At 41.8% G+C, this 15,524-nt stretch overlaps 1 protein-coding gene across 2 annotated transcripts; it reads left to right on the top strand.

The window, feature by feature from the left end:
* Positions 1-9,944: 9,944 nt before the first annotated feature.
* On the top strand, positions 9,945-15,232 carry LOC147880282 (protein PHLOEM PROTEIN 2-LIKE A10-like). 2 transcript variants are annotated; one of them, XM_087371165.1, is made up of 2 exons: positions 9,945-11,852; positions 14,979-15,232. In XM_087371165.1, exons 1-2 carry the CDS (start codon positions 10,067-10,069, stop codon positions 15,134-15,136), a joined length of 1,944 nt encoding a protein of 647 aa, XP_087227291.1. In that variant the 5' UTR covers positions 9,945-10,066; the 3' UTR covers positions 15,137-15,232. The 2 variants fall into 2 exon arrangements, with proteins under 2 accessions (XP_087227291.1, XP_087227292.1); XM_087371166.1 differs by lacking the exon at positions 14,979-15,232 and adding an exon at positions 12,023-12,358.
* Positions 15,233-15,524: the final 292 nt, after the last annotated feature.

The raw sequence follows: 15,524 nt of genomic DNA, 5'->3' as shown, positions 1-15,524 counted from the left end.
TCTACAACTCCCAATATCTCTGCACACAGGCATACGATGCAATTTCTGCGGTAACTTTTCATAGACCTGCAGAACAGTGGTCGCACAGCAAAAACAGGGCCTTTTTTTGAGTGCCTGCGGAGAACTTCCGCCTCCAAAATGCGCCCCGAAATGACCTTGAATCAGAAAAATAAAGTCACCAAGGGCTTCGCCTTTCCCCGTAGCATATAATGCCCTCTCGCCACACCGCGAAGGGTGTCTCAATCTGAGACAATGCACTCTTGCACTTCCGGCTATGCTACCTGCAGAGATTTGCTCCCAAACTCGAAAAAGGAAAGCAACACTGGTCCTCTTACCAGGACACTGTGAACTTGGTTTGCTTTCTTGAGCTCCTTACCACGAACAAGGCTCTGATACCATGTGAAGATAGTGGGAGAGAGGGAAGGAGTCTCACTTGAGGCTTTCTCACAAGCACAATGGGGGAATACACACAAAGGTGGAGGCTGAAAACAGTTTTCCTCTTCTTAGTTGTGAAAGCCAAAAGAACTCAAGTACAAAGAAATAGAAGAACCCTATATGTGGGTCTCAAACCAAACTCAACTAACTAAGGTGGCATACTAACTGAGCCACGAACTAGTGTAGATAAGGATAGCTGTCATCCAGCTATTATTTGTGGGCGGTGTACCAACCGCATCTGTAGCTAACAAATCGGTGACATAAATGCGCAACGGTCACCCTGGCATATCGCAAGTGGAGCTCGATATCTCAACAGACATGTGGTGCTCACACAAGACTCATACACATAGAGTAGTACTAGATAACCTAGTACTACTTTACACCAACACACTCAAGTTTGGCTATGATATATCCAACACCCCCCTTCAGAGCAAAGAGTTTGAGACCCAACATGCAAGAGTAGACCGATCCCCCCTCCACCACAATACTGTAAAGAGCAAGTCCAACTACCCAACACCTCTCATATGATAGTGACTTCTGAGTCATCTTGTGACTGGCAAGATCAAACCATCACTCATCACCCCCCCTTGCTCTGAACTGGGTGGTCAATACTATCAAACCAAAGTAAAAAACAATACAATCATTTTTGGGGGAGAACCTAGGGTAGAGTACCTCTTATTGAGTCCAAATACATTCACTTTAGAGGGACAATTAGCATGTTCTTCAGCCCAGGAGAGTGGCATGAGTTTCATCAATAAGGAGGGTTGTCTTTCCATCAATGGAGGTCACTTGAGCACTGAAAATAGCCAAGGCCTAATAGGGTATAGCTATGTCTTCAAATGTACCAAGAGAAGATAAAACCAGGAAAGCCCTAATTTCTGAAATGTACGGTTTGCAAAAATTAGGGCTTTCTGTTATCACTCAGAAAAGCCATTATATGCCATGAAAGAACAGCGTAGGTCAGCTCCAAATGTCTTCAAAACACGTTGAATTCCAAAGCAACTGTGGAGAAACTGAACTAAAACCCTAAAATCTATCATTCTTTAAAATTTGAATAGTCGAACTTATGAAGTGCTCCTGTAGATAGTTGCAGCAACTGGTTGAAGGTCTGAAGAACTCCAAAATGCACACACAGGTCCAAAATGTGCAAGGCGGTAGCTATAGGTGCTCCAAATGGAAACCTGAATTCAAAAGCAACAGATATATGCCTCAAAATGCAGAAATAAACCAAGAGGTGAGTAGTTGTAGGCATGATAACTGCCCAAGGTGCTACAGTTGGTCCAAAACCCTAAAAAAGGCTCATTGGGACACTCTAAATTGCAAAAATAGGTCAACAATGTGAAAGGCAGCTCCCTAGAATAGCTCAAAATGCTATAATAGGTCTCTGATGTAAAAAAAGGCTGATGTAGATGTGTTGGAGGCCAAGGAACGACTCAAATCTCTACATGTACTGCTCCTAATAGACCCAAATAGAGGTGGCTATGCAATAGCAGACTCAGAATGGCTCAAAAGTGTAGGAGCAGCCTTAGAACTTGTTGGAAATGTGCTTAAAAGGCTTCAAACTTTATCAAACGGTGTGCACAAGTGGTCGGCTATGTTGGATCAACAATGTAAGACACTTTTGGTTGGGCATCAAAAACCTCCACCATTGTAGGCACCTCTGAGAAAACACACTGACCAACAAGGAACATGCCGCCTAGTAGTCCAAGAGAGCTCAAATGGAGGCAGCTAGCTGCAAGGACAAAAAATAGAGGTGGAATGGCTATGAAGGTGGCTGAATGAACTAGAAGGAGGGGATAGCTAGAGGCAAAAATGAACAGAGGGTCTAATTGGGTGAAAACAACAAGAAAATGGAGGTAAAAGAGGTTGAAATAGAGCAAGGCCGAGGCAGTTGTAGGTTGCATGAAGAAGGGCTGAAGCAAAATTAGGGTTAGCATGAGGGTGACATGGCAGCTATGGAAGGTGGCTCTGATACCATTTTAGAAACATGGTGGAGAGAGGGGAGAGAAGGTTAGGGTGTGAGGAAATGATACATGAATGAGAACATAATGAAAGGCTATCTTTTTCATAATCATGAGAAGTACAAGCCTTATTATATAGGCTACTCACTCACACACTAGCACCGAGATAAGTCCCATGATGACATGTGGCACTCACACAAGACTCACACACATAGACTACTATTAGATCACCTAGTACTACACACCAACACACTCTTTGGCTATGATATCTCCAACAATGGAGTCTATATATATATACTATAGACCACCATGTTGGATGGTGATGTGTAACATGTAGCATTGCATGTACATTTTTTGAAGGAGGAATGTGCACACATCAACCATCAAGCTCCGCAGTGATGGTAGTTCATTACAGCCTAGATTCAAGTGATCAATTCTCCAATCACTATATATATGGAATGAATATAGTAGCATCACTGGGTAGGACTAGCAACACTATATACACTACTTTTTAGTAGCACTATGTAGTAGCAGCACCAACTAGTAGCACTAGTAGCTCTAACTACTCATACAAGCCAATCACTATATACATGGAATGAAAGGGTGGTAGCCATTCAAAGTATAGCAACACACACTATTGCACGGACAATAAAGTGATGTTCCCAATCATTCATGAAAGTATGAGAAGACGTTAGAACTATGATGCTTACATCTCAAATGGCATGCTCTTGTATATGGCTTCACGCACCTCATCTGACATGAAGAACATCTTGTCACCAGCCATAGTTCCACCATGGGAAACTTTATAGCTCTGACAAGGTGAGAATACAAAAAACCTCAGGTTCATTATCAAGAAGGTAGTAATAGTTATCAAGAAGGTAGTAATAGTTATCTGAGTGCTAGTGCATAGTTATTCTTAAAGGTATAATTTTTTGTAAAATCCACCATAGACACTCTTTAAATTGTTCAGCTTGCCACTTGTATATGAAGTTGTGCCTAATGAACTTCTTCATGCAATCCCGAGACATCTGTAACAAGGCATCGCAAGTCATTTTCTTGAATGTGAGCACCTTTCTTCTTTTTTTCTCCACCTGTTTTCCAATAATTATGTCTAGATTCTCAAAAACCTTAATGGAAACATGATGGGTAGAGTCATCCTTCTCTTGTGGGTAGGCTAGATATTTTTTTGGCCCACAACTAGTACATTCTTCCATGAGGCATTCCAAGTGATGGTACATGCTTCCTAAAGGCTTCTGACACATGCTTGCCCAAAAGCACGTAACGCCAATGTATGTATGGTTAAAAGCTTTACAAATAGCTCCAATATTGTCCCTTGCACATATTTCACAATTGCAATAACAATGCGCTCCATGCAGACCGGTGTTGGGACGATGAATGATATTGATGTAGTCTTTCAAGAAGGCCATTTGGACATGTTGAATGTAGCAACATGTATATTTGTCCTTCAATTTACAGACAAAAAATGGTTTAAATCATTCAAATGAGAGTCGTTGCATTGTGATGTCTAGATAATTTTTCTTAAACTCTATAAATAACTCAACCTGCACATGAAAACATCCAATGTGATAAAAAATTTTATCTACAAAAAAGATTAGATTATGATCAGGCATCAACAAGTATTAACATACACTAACAAGTACTAATTAGCACGTTACTAAACTAACCGGCACTAACAAGCACTAACAGGCACTAACAGGCATTATCAGGCACTAACAGGCAAAAACAAGCAACACTAGATAGCATTAAACTAACAAGCACAAAATATCATGTCATTAAGTAGTACTAATTAGCAGGTTACTGAACTAGCATGCACTAACAACCACTAACAGCCACTAACAAGTATTAACAACAAGTACTAATTAGCACCAACAAGTATTAACAGGTACTAATTAGCAGGTTACTAAACTAATAGGCACTAACAAGCACTAATTAGTACCAACAAGGACTAACAGGTACTAGTTAGTAGGTTATTGAACTAACATGCACTAACAAGCACTAACATGCACTAACAAGCACTATGTGACAGTAATTGGAAGTAACATGAAATATGTAGCACAAACAAGAACTACCAAGCACCAACAACTTATATGTGGCATTAGCAAGTACTAACGAGCACTAATAACCACTATTAAGCAATAATAAGAATTACAGTGTTGCAATAAACAAGCAGTACTTGAAGCACTAATTAGCACTATCAATCACTATGTCATAGTAACTAGACTAACCACAACAAGCAATTAGTAGCATTAACAAGCAATGTCTCCTGCTAAGTAGCAGTAGCAAGTAGAATATGCCATAACTAGCATACTTATCAAGTATTCTATCATAATAAGTACCACTAACAAGAAAATGTGGCACTAATAAGTAGTATGTCATATGAAGTAGAACGAACAAGCAATATGTAAGTTTAACAAGCAATATATGGCACCGCCAAGCGCTATCAGCCAGGTGGATCAAGATGATAAGGAACTTGATACAACATTCACCTAGGGAATATCAAGAAGATGAATAAGGTGTTTTATATAAGACTTTCTCCCTATTCGTTTGCATCATACATCCTTCTTATTGGGTGACACACGAGTTTGCATTGACCAAAAGGAGAACACCAAGTCCTTCACTTCCTGGGTGATAATGTTACTACGTGCTTGTTGTCAACAAGTGGACAAGGGGAGATTTTCATCCTCCTTTAGAAGGAGTCTAGATTTGGCCACATAAAAATTCCTCCTATGAATGTTTAAAACTCTTGAAGTTGCTGAAATATCTAGATTGGGAGTCGCTTCTATCCCATCATTCACTAACATCATCAAACTAGACCTTTTGAAAAATAGTTCATTTGATGACTTTGGTCGCTTCACCATTTTGAGGGTATTGCAAACACCACATAGGAGAGCTACATGAACACTAGATTCATCTCTTGCTTCTTGTAGTTGAGCTACTCTCACGGCAGGATGTGCCTGTAATCTATCCAATATGTCTCTCTTTGCTCCATTGTCCATTCCAGCTATTTGTTGAGCAAAAAACATTGCCACATCGTGACAAACTTTTTTCCTCTTTCTTTCATCAGTACTGAGATTGGACTCTTGAAGCCTTGCTTTGTTGCATTGTTCCCTTTTTCTTCTCGCTTCATATTCCCTTATAACTGTGTGTTGGTCTCGAGCACAATGGGTGCACGTTGAGGATGCAGGGATGGAGCATCTGCACAAATCATTGTGGCTTCTTGAAAGAAAATTCAAGACATGGTTCTACATGCCCTCCATGTTAAAGAAAGTATGTCTGAATAGTCCAACACAACAACAACTGAGCAAGAGGATCACTGAACAGATCGTATAACAATGTGTTTATAGAGAAATAAAACAACTGAAGACCATGAGAGAGAGAGTGTGTGCAGGTTACAATTGCTTAAGAGCATCAATAAAGAGACACCTGACATCAACTAAATTCATAACCATGTTTCTTGTCTTCAGACAACTTGCCGAGCAGAGAGCATTACCAAAATTACAGAATTAGCACAAACAATAGTGTGTTTCCCATGAACGTAAATAGACCAACATTCAGATGTTCTTGATCGATGGATGATCAATTTCAAGCATCTATATACCTCCATTAATGACGTCGAATTTTTTGATTATCGTTCAAGGAACTTGCTAGTCTAAACATCAAGCATAAACTCACTTTATGCTTAGGAACTTCTGGCATTGAGCCAATTTGATACACATCGGTAAAAATTCCAAGCATATTAAACCATATTAAGAAGGGAAGCTATATAGGATCCATGAACAGAGAAATTGAAAGTCAATCTACTTAATAGGAACGACCCCATGGTGTTTTCATTCCAATTGCATAGTTTCTTTTGGGAAAATGTTTTGTCCTCTCCTTCATATTTGTTTGCTTGAAGTAGCAACTTACTTTGCTCAGAAATGTTATTAAAGACATCGCATGTATTTTGTAGCAAGGTAAACCCCTGAAGCTAATTTCATATTGTGGAAGGAATTTACTGGAACTGTTTGAATTGATATCAGAGATTTGATGGGTAGGTTGGACACAAGACCAACAATAAACTCACCAAATTGATACACACATAGGGAGAGAGAGAGAGAGAGAGAGAGAGAGAGAGAGCTCAAAGCACCTTCCTCTTGCACAGGTTGAAAGACAAACAAATAGAGTGATGCAGGGAGGGGAATGAGAGAGACAGAAATAGAGATAGAGAGGAGGCAGTGGGAGGCAGAGACACAACGTGGAGGTCGTTACAGATTTGCATTGCAGGGTTGTTACAAGAAGACGTGGAGCTGAATTCAGTTATGGGCTAGATCTTTTAATGTTCAAACATTGTACATTGCAGAGCACTATTAAAAGCACCAACATAGCAATGTCCCAGACACCACTTTTTGTACCACCTTTGCCTCTTCACCATGTTCATGCAGAATTTTTCAAAGGTATTATGTGAAGAATTGGGTTAACATATCCTCAATATGCATAGGTCTTTCAAAAATAATTCCATTGTCATGGCTACCTATATTTGGATAGAACATGATTAGACGCACGACTACATTAGAGACCCGGGTTTCTTGCCATCCACCATAAAGCCTTGAATATATGCATAGTGTAAGATATATCAAGATTCCTACTATTGGTAAAAATGGTTGTTTGTGCTAACTCCACATCTTGAGCATTCACAGCATAGGGCTTTTGTCCCCATATATATATATGACATCATCTTTTGTGATTGTCTCATTAAGACATAGATCAAGGTTCTTTATTGACATGAGCTCATCTCTATCTTTCTCAACCTCTTGATCTGACTCTTGTTCCTATTAGTACTTCCTTGTGGCATTGTAGGTTTGGCCATATGAGCCCGGATGGAATGAAACTCTTATTCTCTATCATGTAGTTTCTTAACGAAGTAATGTTGTATTTTTTTAAAGGTAACCTTTCAAAACTATGGCCCTTGTAGCACTAATCTTTCCCATTCTATGTCTTTCTTTGCCTTTGACTGGCTGCACCAACATGGCCATGGCTCCGTCCCTCCTCATCTTCTATCTTTTGTACTTCTTTGACATGCAACTATTGTGTTGCTTCTTTGTTTTTCTATTCGAACATAGCATTTGCTTCTGTTTCTATCTCGAAGAGTTTACATGCAGACCCTTGATGTGGGCTCCTTGTCTAGGCTGCTTCTAAACCAAACTAGCATCCCTCTCATCTTGCTTGTTCCCTCTCTGTTTTTGAACCAAACCAGCATCCCTATAATCCTACTTGTGCCCTCTCTTCTCTTGACCGAATTCATATTTGATCTCATGTGAAGATGTCTTAAAGTACTCAACTATAATCTTTTGGTGTAGCTTGCTTGCATCCGCACTCGAAAATTTACTCCATTCATCCATGAGGTTTCCAATGGAGCTTGTAATTTTGTGAAGTTTGATGGTGGAGGAGGTGGCATTGCGAACCTGTTTAGGGCTCTTGATAAGATAAAATGATAGCCCCCAATATGAGGTTGTGAACACTTCACAAAAAGATCTAAGTATGGTTTCTTTGATTCCATTGTGATTCTCACAACCATGCTAGAAGTTATTTCTTTCTTAGAGAAGCTTGCATTCCATGGCTCCTCATTTTACTCGATATCTTTCCTCGACATCATAAGATGTAGCTCAATTTTTCTTTGAACGAAATTTTATTCCCATGTGTATGTGACTCCACTTCTCTTGAGAGTTATCATGGGCATACTCTTTCCCATTGAAATGTAAGGCGGTGCGACAAATGCTCTAATCTCTTGAGAGTGCTCCATAATAATTGAAAGTCCTACATGAAAAATGATTCAGAAGATTTTAGATAAATACAATGCTTCAACAAAAATAGCCAATAAGGCTTTATAAAGAGGAGTGCAAAGAATAAACTAAAAGACAATGCATTTTGCCCATCATAATGTGCCCATGCTGTAATGTGAAATCACATGGGTGCACTCATAAAGCTGTAATAATACCTATAATGTGCCCACTTGTGCGATTGTCAGTGTGCCCATTTAATAAAATCTTTGAAAACTGTGTAATGGATGGTCGGGAAAATAGCCTTAAAGGCCTACAAGGCTCATATATGTACATAAATTGAAACAAGATAGCCAATAAGGCTTGACAATGATGGCATGCAAAACATAAACTAAATGAAATTATGATCTACCCATGATTAACAATTGCAATGTGCCCATTGAAACTCTGACTTTGCTCATTAATCTATCAACTGAAACTTTGCTCATAGGGTTATGTTATGAGTGTGAAACCACATGTGAGCACATAGGTTTGACTCCAATTAGAAACTAGTTGGGAATTTTTGAGCATGACTTTGATTGGTTGTTTTGGAGTTCTCTCCTCTATGGATAAAAAGTTATAAGGGAATTTCAAAGTGCTATAAAATTATATAAATCCAAGGAAGGCCCAGTTCCTTTGGTGTATAAATTGCTATGTGCTAAGTTCAATTGCTACTTGCTAAGGGCATGATCAATTGCTATGTGCCAAATTCAAATTGCTACGTGCTAAGTTCAATTTTGTAAAACAAGATTTGGAGTTATATACTAAAGTTACAAAATTCAAATAAAACATATGCTTTTGTCAATATAGCTACCTATCAAGGATCTAGTTATTAAGAGCGCATTAGATAAATGATTAACGAAGCATTTAAGTTACAAAATTCAAATAAAACATATTCTTTTGTCAATATAGCTACGTAGAGGGATCTAGTTATTAAAAGCGCGTTAGATATATGATTAACGAAGCACTTAAGTTACAAAATTCAAATAAAACATATTCTTTTGTCAATATAGCTACCTAACACGGATCTAGTTATTAAGAGCGCATTAGATAGATGATTAACGAAGCAGTTAAGTTATGTTCTTTTGTCAATATAGCTACCAAACACGGATCTAGTTATTAAGACCGCATTAGACAGATGATTAACGAAGCATTTAAATCTTATCGTTCACAAAGACTTCAAGTGAAAAAGGCGTAAACAAATGCTTTTCTTAAAGAACCGGCGAGCATCTTTGGTTCCCTCATCGTTGAAGCAAGGCATCATCTGTTCGGATGGCAAAGGCGGCATCGAAGCTGACGGCTCTTTTTGCTTCAGGCCAGAAGCAATGGAGTCTCAGAAGAATCAAGAGTAGCATATTGGAGAGACAACCATTCGCTGCAAGAAAGAAGCACCCAGGATCGATCGTGCCATTGCGACAGGCGTTCTCCGAAGCAGATCAGGAGAAACTGCGCCTGTGCGTGCGTTTACGTGTTGTGAACGGTTTTCGTTAGACGGCAGGGCCTTTCGGAATTCTGTGTGCATGTGTGTGTGAGTGAGTGAGCAGGCTTTGTGATAGATTTCATGGAAAATCAGTTGGTTTCAAGAAGATAAATTTCCTGGAGACCTGATTCTGTGATGGATTTCCTTTTCGAACAGAGAGCAGAGGATTTGCGAGAGAGAGAGAGAGAGAGAGATGTGATACATATCCTGATCTTATTTTCTGTGTGGATATTTGTGTGCTGTTGTGAAGCAGAAGGGTCTGGTGTTTGTGTGTGGTCTAGGCATTTTGAGAGAGGCATCCAAGCCATTTCCTTTGTCGATGCTCCCTTCCTGGACACCTTTTGCCTCCATCGTTGATCTCTAGCCGGTGCAGAATGTTGCTCCTTGGCAGCAGTCGTCGGCGCAGAATTCTATTTTCCGCTGTTGCCCTTGCTGCTGGTGGCTATGCTTCGTATCGTGTCTACAAATCCTCTGCAATGAGCCGCAGGAGAAAGCAATTGATGAAGTTTATAAGCTCTTTCTCTCTTCTTGGCGAGGCAGTCTCCCAGAGCGCTGAGTCTTTCGCAGTTATTTCCAATGACCTCAAATCCTTCCTTGGATCAGATACCGATACAGTGCCACGGAGCTTGAGGCAAGCTTTCAAGATAGGTCAGTGTCCTGAATTTCGGGAAACTGTAACAGTCCTCTCGGCTGCTCTAACTCAGGGCTTGCTACGTGGAGTCCGAGCAAACTGCAAGGAACAAAGGCACGGAGCCTTGAAGTTAGAGGGTTTCAAAGGCCCTGGACATGCGAAAGGCAATCTTGGCAGTCAAATTGATCTATCAGAAGATGCTGCTTGTAGGGAGATAAGGGAGGTAATCTTCACCACCAGGGGATATGATGAAGCCATTGGGGGGAACATGAAAAGCAGCTCAGCTGTGCTTGCAGAGGAGGGTTGCTTGGAGTGTGAAGAGAAGAGGGAAATGATTCCAAGTGTGGAAATGGAGTCTACTGTAGAGGAAAGATTTGACGCCCACGCCCAAAAGTTAAAGTTTGCAGCGGATCTGTCTGGAGTTGATGATCCTTCTAGCCATCTGTATGGGTGCAAGCGCACAAGAAAAGTTGGGATCATGGTGGATAGAGCTAAAACAGGGCCAAGGGACATTGATCCTTCTGAGGACCTGCCTGAAAGGTTGCTTGCTAAGCTATTTAGTGAGCCAGGTGTGGGTTTTGCTTCAGCTGTTGCAGGAACTCTAGCGCGTAGTTGTGTTATAGCGCTCTTTGATTGCTTCCAGAACCGACCTACTGGCATTCAATGCCCACTTTCAAGAGATCCTGTGTCTTCATTGGGTGAAGGGCAGTCAACAGGCGTGGAGTACATCAGCTCGAAATCCACTGACAAGAAAACACCTGGAAACCTTTGGGTGGTTGATGTAATCTGTACTGAGAAATGCAAGGCGTTGATCAGCGAGTGCATTCAGACTTTTGTGAGTACAACTGTTTCAGTCTACATAGACAAGACAAAGGATGTGAATTTTTATGATGATATGGTGGCAGGCCTAACCAATCCTTCGCACCAAGCTCCTATGAAAGATGTGCTGATGTCTGTTTGTAACGGTGCGGTAGATACATTGGTTCGAACATGGCACGATGTCAGATTTGTGAAAACTTATGGATCTGACACCCACTGCCAAGAGCATCAGCAAGAGGACTGCGATGCCTTGGGCACTTCTGAAGTAGCCATGAGTCCAATGCGCTCAGGAAATTACATTTCTCATAGTCAGTTATCAGCTGTCCCGGCAGAGGTCCATTACCAGGAAGTTGCAGGTGACATCTTTGAAAGCTTTATGAATGACCATTGCAACAAGGAGTCTGCATATCAAACAATAAATGGAATTGACAGTAAGCCTCTTTGTAAATTCCAAGGAAACAACAGTGGAATGCAGAGTTTTATAGATGGACTTTCTAAAACTCTAGCCATTCCGAGCAACCGTAAACTTGTCGTCGATGTGGCTGGAACGATGACTTCGGAAGCTGTCAGATCGTTTATTGATGTTGTTGTGAGCACAGTTAAGAGTCATTTTATCCCCAAGGTCTCTGGGAGATGCAACAAAGGGGAAAGTGGTGTTTCTGAACACGTGGATATTCAAGGTTGCCAACTACAAGCAAGGTTCAGGAAAGGTACGAGTGATGCAGCAATTAAGGCATTTCTTTTAGGAAGTATTTGCCTAGCTGTATGTTTGCATGTGCTGTTGGGGGTACGAGCACTAGAAAGTCTTTAAATCCCCCACATTTAGCAGTTTCTGTTTATAATAAGGTCATCTGAAGACACAAGTGGTGTTTCGGAACAGAGATGATGAAGGCTGTGAGTTGCAATCAAGCCTAGGAATGGAATAAGGGATGCAGCACGCGTTTCATTTGGCATCCATTTAGGTATATGTGTGTGTGCATGTGGTGTGCTAGAAAGTGTTTTGAAGCTCCCATTCTTTCCCAAAAATCGCTAAACAAGACTCTGCTCAGTACAATGTAGTTGCCAATGTAGAGGTACTACTTTTCTCAGAGTTGCCCTGCAAGTCAAATTGTATCTGTTACGGGCAGTGCTCTCTCTGAAGCTGATGTAATTTTTTGCAAAATGATGGCCAAGATAATGTTCTCGATGGACCAAGGGGTGCTACGTTGTGGCTACACATAACCTCAAGATTTTTCGCTCATTATATGATTGCTTGGTCTTGTTCTATCAAGATTTGCCATTCAGGGAAAGTAAAAATCAACATGTGATGTTAAGGCGTTTCCTTATTTCTGTTAGATCACTCACAAACTTGCTCTATTAATTCATTTCCATATTTCTGTTAGATCGCTCACAAACTTGCTCTATTAAGGCACAAACTCACCACCCAGGCTAGGCAGGATTGTCCTTGTCTCTTTAGTTGAACATATAGAGACAGTGGACACACCTCCTGCCACCCATGACTCCAGTGACCACCTGGTAACTGGTTCTTAGTCCACACATAAGCCCTTCTAGGACCCGTACTTGAATACTGACTGTACTAACTGTTTAACTAGGCCACTAAAGCTTCATAAACTAGTGACAGTTGTCTAGCTTCTTATTTTCTAGCCTGAGACATCCCTCTAGCAGGAAACTACTCTGCGCTACAAGCATCGAAACACCTGTGTGGCTGAGTATACCCTTCTTCTGGAGTGTCGATAGAACTCAGTAAGAAGGCTTTTGTATAAACGAATGCTCAAGTGTTTGTGGGTGCATGGATCTGTATGTGTGCGAGCATATGTTGATAGCATGGCCTACACCCCCTGTTGGGCATGATGTCGGTGGAGATGTCGTCGTAGATGGTCCCTGCTGACCCTAGGAAGTTGAAGCTGCACATTTGTTGTGTATTCAGAGGATGAGTTTCAGTGCGTTCCTATATTCATTTACGTATGCGTTTCCTTAGTTCCCCTGGTTTTTCTCTCCAAAATGTGTTGGCAGAAGATGTGATAGTGCAGCGGAATCTGAACAAAGAGAGAGAAAAGCACTCACACAGCACACACTGCAGAAGGAGAGAGAGACAGGAGACTGCAAAGGATCTCAGGAGAAACCCCTGGAACCACGGGAAACCTCTATACATGTGCTCAACAGCAACACACAAGACAGGCTCCAAGTGCATACCACATGAGCTGGTAACACTGCACAAGGAGTGGCTGAACAGATGCTGGAAGAGCAGCTCACTGCTGTGATCACTGGTGTGGAAGTGCTGCTCCACAACCCTGCTCCAGAAGATGAGAGGTGCGGGCTGAGGGGGGCCCTATAAAGAGCCCCCAGCCCCTCCCTAGTCGGGTGAGGCAAATGCTGGCTGACCAGCCTGCATAGTGGCCGACCCACCCTCCAACCCATGGGGCTGGCACACAGCCCTATATGAGGGCACCCCCCCTGCCTAGAGGGACCGACTCAGCAGCTCCTATAGGGGCCAACCAGGCTGCCTCAAGGTGGCCAGCCACACCTCTATATAAGGGGCTCAACCCCCCCCCCCCTTTGAGGGCTGACAAAGAGCCCTAAAGGGCCGAGTCCATGGGCCTCCAAGAGAGCCGACTGGCTGCTCTCCTCCACACCCTCTGAGAGCCGCCCACACAGCCATGAGGGGCTGAGCTCATTGTGTACGCCTCACAGTGGGGCTGGTGGACCTCTCTCTCCTACTCTACCCTCACAGGGAGGCGGGCACACCTACAACAAGGCCCTCTCTCTGGTCTAGCCTAACCTCACGGGGGCGGGCACACCCACAAGCACTGGCCCTCTCTCACTAAGGTGACATCTGGAGATGTTGACCTCCAACAGAAGAATGTTTGGCCGTTTTCCTTTAGCTATGGTTTCAGGCAGCAGGCACATGTGCTCCCCCACGTGTAGACATGCACACATGTGCTGTCCTATTGTCTCCTGGGATTGTGTACTGCTGTACAGGACCAATTTGCTGGAGAAATTTTGGGACACACGAATGTACACATGCATTCTCTCTGCGCTGACTGATTTGGTCGTATTGTATGCCTTTCATCGGGAGATGTTGACCTCCAACAGAAGAATGTTTGGCCGTTTTCCTTTAGCTATAGTTTCAGGCAGCAGGCACATGTGCTCCCCCACGTGTAGACATGCACACATGTGCTGTCCTATTGTCTCCTGGGATTGTGTACTGCTGTACAGGACCAATTTGTTGGAGAAATTTTGGGACACACGAATGTACACATGCATTCTCTCTGCGCTGACTGATTTGGTCGTATTGTATGCCTTTCAATTTATGCAGGCTAATTCATAATTTAAACCCAGGCTAGCTTCAGGCTTTTTATAGGTGGATTTTTTTGTAACTCATTCAGAAGTTTGTGTAGGTGTTCCTGACTATGAAGTTGAATCAACACATGGAAAAGTATTGATTTATGTTTGTCATGAAAAAATTCTGGAGGTCACGCGCTTACAGATTTAGCAGCCAGGACCTTATTTGTTTGAAAGATGAATAACCTATCACTTGCCAATAAATTGTCTTGTAACATGCCCTGTCAGGAATTTATGGCTTTATAATTCACTGAAATAGCTTGGAACAAAGAAAGCTAGGATGACCCGTAATGCAATCCTGCATAAAATGGCGTATACCTCACATAAAATCTTGATTACAACTGAAGAAGTTTCCACAGTTAACTCTTATTTTAAAATGCTTAAGACAGTAGAAATCTTCAAAGACAAATGTATTGAAATGACTACAAGGACCCGACTCAGAGACACGACCCAGACTCAATACCACCTGCTCATGCTATCCAGCCTTGTTGCAGGTTTACATGATATGAAGATGGGAACCGACTCAACTATGGACCCTACGACACTTACCAGCTGCTCTACAACCGACCCTTATAAGTATGAAATCAACTCAACAAATTCCTGCATGTGTTTGCAGCCCTCGCAATGGAAGTTGCAATGGCATCTGTGGTAGACTTCGGGTCACTGTCTGATACAGTCTTAGATTTGTATTTGTGATCGTGGCATCTACAATTGCATGCAAGCCGAGTCCAATTGTGGACTCTTTGGCATAGAGCAATTGCAACCGACTCTTGTAAGTATGGACTAAGAAAGGAAGCACAAGTTCGTGGCTTGAGTAAAAGAAGTAAGACCACACCATCTTTTAGTCTATGTAGGAGCTAGGAGTCGCCTCCATGCTTGGAATTGTGTAGAAGACTATGCGAAGAACATGTGATGAAGGATGTCCCAAGTGGCCCGACATTGAGAAGGTGGTGAAGGAAAGAGTTTTGAAATTCTTTCTCAAAACGTCATTGGTTTTCCTAAATACCACCCCTATTCAAAATATTTTGTGACTGCCTTCT

The sequence above is a fragment of the Dipteris shenzhenensis genome, chromosome 32 (genome assembly GCF_047967505.1).
Source record: "Dipteris shenzhenensis isolate YYH24624 ecotype China chromosome 32, Dip_SZ_1.0, whole genome shotgun sequence".
NCBI lineage: Eukaryota > Viridiplantae > Streptophyta > Polypodiopsida > Gleicheniales > Dipteridaceae > Dipteris > Dipteris shenzhenensis.
The sequence above is the reverse complement of the archived record's forward strand: the minus strand, read 5'-3'. Positions and strand labels throughout refer to the sequence as shown.